Raw genomic sequence first — 2,783 nt, forward strand, 5'->3', positions numbered from 1 at the left:
TATATATATATATATATATATATTAACGTCAATCACAACACTCATTTTTGTCCTATCTTATCATTTATTATTTAAAAATACCTTCAATTCATACATATTGTACACTGATTTCTATGGTGAGCATTTATTAGGCATAAAGTCATGATAAAATCATGATATTAATAAATTAATAATTCATGATATTTGTAAAAAAAAAAAAACGTTTTACTTAATAAAAAAGCATGTTAAAACTTTTTGGGGAATAATTAAGATATGCTCACATACATTCAAAGTGAAAGTCTTCTTTAAAGCAGTGCTGAGACGAATGCAATGTGCTGAATTTGAGCAGCAGAAGTGATGATGCTTCTTTTAGCAACACATTTGTATGAATGCTAGTGTGAATTTTGCAGAACGTGGCCATGAAAACTTCATAGATGCATTTAAAATGTGAGAAAAGTACCTAGAGATGTTATAGCAGGTAAAAAGCAATTTTTGAAAGCTTTTCTTCACGTTTAACAGTGCTATACAGAATGCACAGAAGCATGGCATCGTGTGCTGATTGATGGCTCTGATCGGGACAATGCTGATTGTTTGGACACAATGAGAAGTGTCCTCTGATCCCGTCAGATCAGCGTGTACCAGACGAGCTTGACTGTCCGCAGACATTCACAGCTATACAACAACACCTACAGCAACCACAGAGAAAATACTGCACGACTGACTAGTGACTGACTGGTCTAGTGCAGATGCCCGTGATCACAAGAGGAGGGGGGAAATATTTATATTTATGTTTTAAAATTGTTGTTCTATTTTTGCATTGAAATGTAAAAAAAAAAAAAAAAAGAAAATGTAAAAAAAAAAATTATAATAATTTGACTTAATAAAAAAAAAATATGTTAAAATACAAAAATGTATATATGTTGATACAATGAAATATAATATAGTTGTACATAATGCAACATTTACTTATGGCCCACAGTTTTTGGCCCTGTTGATTGTGCTGTGGTTGGAGGCTCTTACCGTTGCTGACGGTGTTTACGTAGTATCTGCGTCCCTGCGGTGACATGTAGCACTTCCAGTCTCTGGCCAGCGGCTCATCCAGAGGAGACATGGAGGACAGGTTCTACAACACAGGAGGGATAAATGATGTCAGAACTTTAGAAGAAGCTTCATGTTCAGAGCTAACATACGCAGTCCATCCGTTCACAAGCACAGATACAGTAACCCGGAAAAAACAGCTACACTTCAAAAACAAGCTCCTTTATTGGCATTGATGGTTACATGAAGAATCTTTAACTTCCATAAAGCCACTAAGGTTTCTTCATAGTGGAAAAAAGTTCTTTAGATTATCAAAATGTTCCACAGAAATGGTTCTTTGTGTCATTGCTATAAACATAAAAAAAAAAAAGCATAGTTTTTAGTAAGGAAACGGAACTTTGCAAATGCTTTAAGACACGCAAAATACACATCATTCATTCATTCTTTTATTTATTCAGATTTTTACTATTTTTTAAGAGATTTTACCATTTATGAAATAAAAATAAAAAGCCTACACGTTTCTTGTTCAGGTAATTTTTGACCCGGGTTTGTTAGGTGTCAAAAATACTTTTTATAAAATGATCTATGAAGTCATATTAGTGTCAAAAGACGTTTGTAAAAGATATGGTCTTTTCCCCATCTCTCACACACTTCTGGATGAACATAAATATGTACATCTACTGACATGAACAATTGATCACTTTTTCATCTGAAAGTGAAAGTTTATACAAGTAAAATAAATATATTTTGTTTGAAATCTTCTCAGAGTAATATTTATGTAGGTTTCATATATTTGGACTCTTTTTGGGCAGTCATGAGTTGAATAAATTCAAAGGAAATGTAATTAAATTCCATTCATTCCAATGGAGTTACTTCCGGTAATTCTCAGGTTATATGATCTTATAAATTTCATACAATGATACATTCAAATCAAATTTATATATATATATATATATATATATATATATATATGCTTCATTTTTTTGTGCGGGTTCATGTGGAATTTGAAATTTCACAGTATTTCTAATTTTTGTAATTAATATAAACGGGCTTTGACATCCTAAAGAGACACTTCACACAAATCGTTCTGTCCTCCTCAGAAAACAACAGGAGTTTTTTTCTTGTTCCACAGAAAAAAAGAAAAATCATGCGAGGGTGAATTGTCCCTTTAATAACCTCTTCACTCTTCATGTATATAATATACAGGACAAAATTACTGTACTGGATTCCCTTTCAATACAAAATTAACCTCATTAAATAAAATACACACATTTCTAGATCTATTTTTGGGAATTAATGAAACATTTGACTAATTTAAATGTAAAAAAATTGATTTTTTTTTTTTTCTAACCCTAACCCAGATCTGGACTGGAACGGGAAACGGATCACTGAAACGACTGAAATCACGACTGAGGTCAGAGATACGGACTCAACCTGGTTTTCCTCTGGTCTTTCCTGATGATAAACAGATCTGCTGGGACACAAACGAACATCTCTCATCATGTTCACACATAGTTTGACGAACCTCTGTTATAAATGACGATTGCTGCTCGTTGGACACGGCTGTGTTACATTAAATGAAGTGTTTGATTCCTATGAAGCAGAGGAGTAACTGATTACATTAATTTCTCGAGGCTCTGTTGAGTTCATATGTCTGTCAGACTGTATGTCATAGACGACGAATATGACTGCAATAAAGTGGCCTTTAGAATATGTGTGAGTGTGTGTGTGTGTGTGTGTGTGTGTGTGTGTGTGTGTGTGTGTGT

At 33.3% G+C, this 2,783-nt stretch overlaps 1 protein-coding gene across 1 annotated transcript in view; it reads right to left on the minus strand.

The window, feature by feature from the left end:
- LOC107670554 (growth arrest-specific protein 7-like) overlaps positions 1-2,783 on the minus strand; it is a 30,578-nt gene that overhangs the window by 19,941 nt on the left and 7,854 nt on the right. The window contains exon 2 of the mRNA XM_016463198.1: positions 1,000-1,102. Within this exon, the coding sequence (XP_016318684.1) occupies positions 1,000-1,102 (103 nt within the window). The remainder of the gene's footprint in view (positions 1-999; positions 1,103-2,783) is intronic.

This window comes from Sinocyclocheilus anshuiensis, unplaced genomic scaffold (assembly GCF_001515605.1).
Source record: "Sinocyclocheilus anshuiensis isolate Anshui unplaced genomic scaffold, SAMN03320099.WGS_v1.1 scaffold989, whole genome shotgun sequence".
Classification (NCBI taxonomy): Eukaryota; Metazoa; Chordata; class Actinopteri; order Cypriniformes; family Cyprinidae; genus Sinocyclocheilus; species Sinocyclocheilus anshuiensis.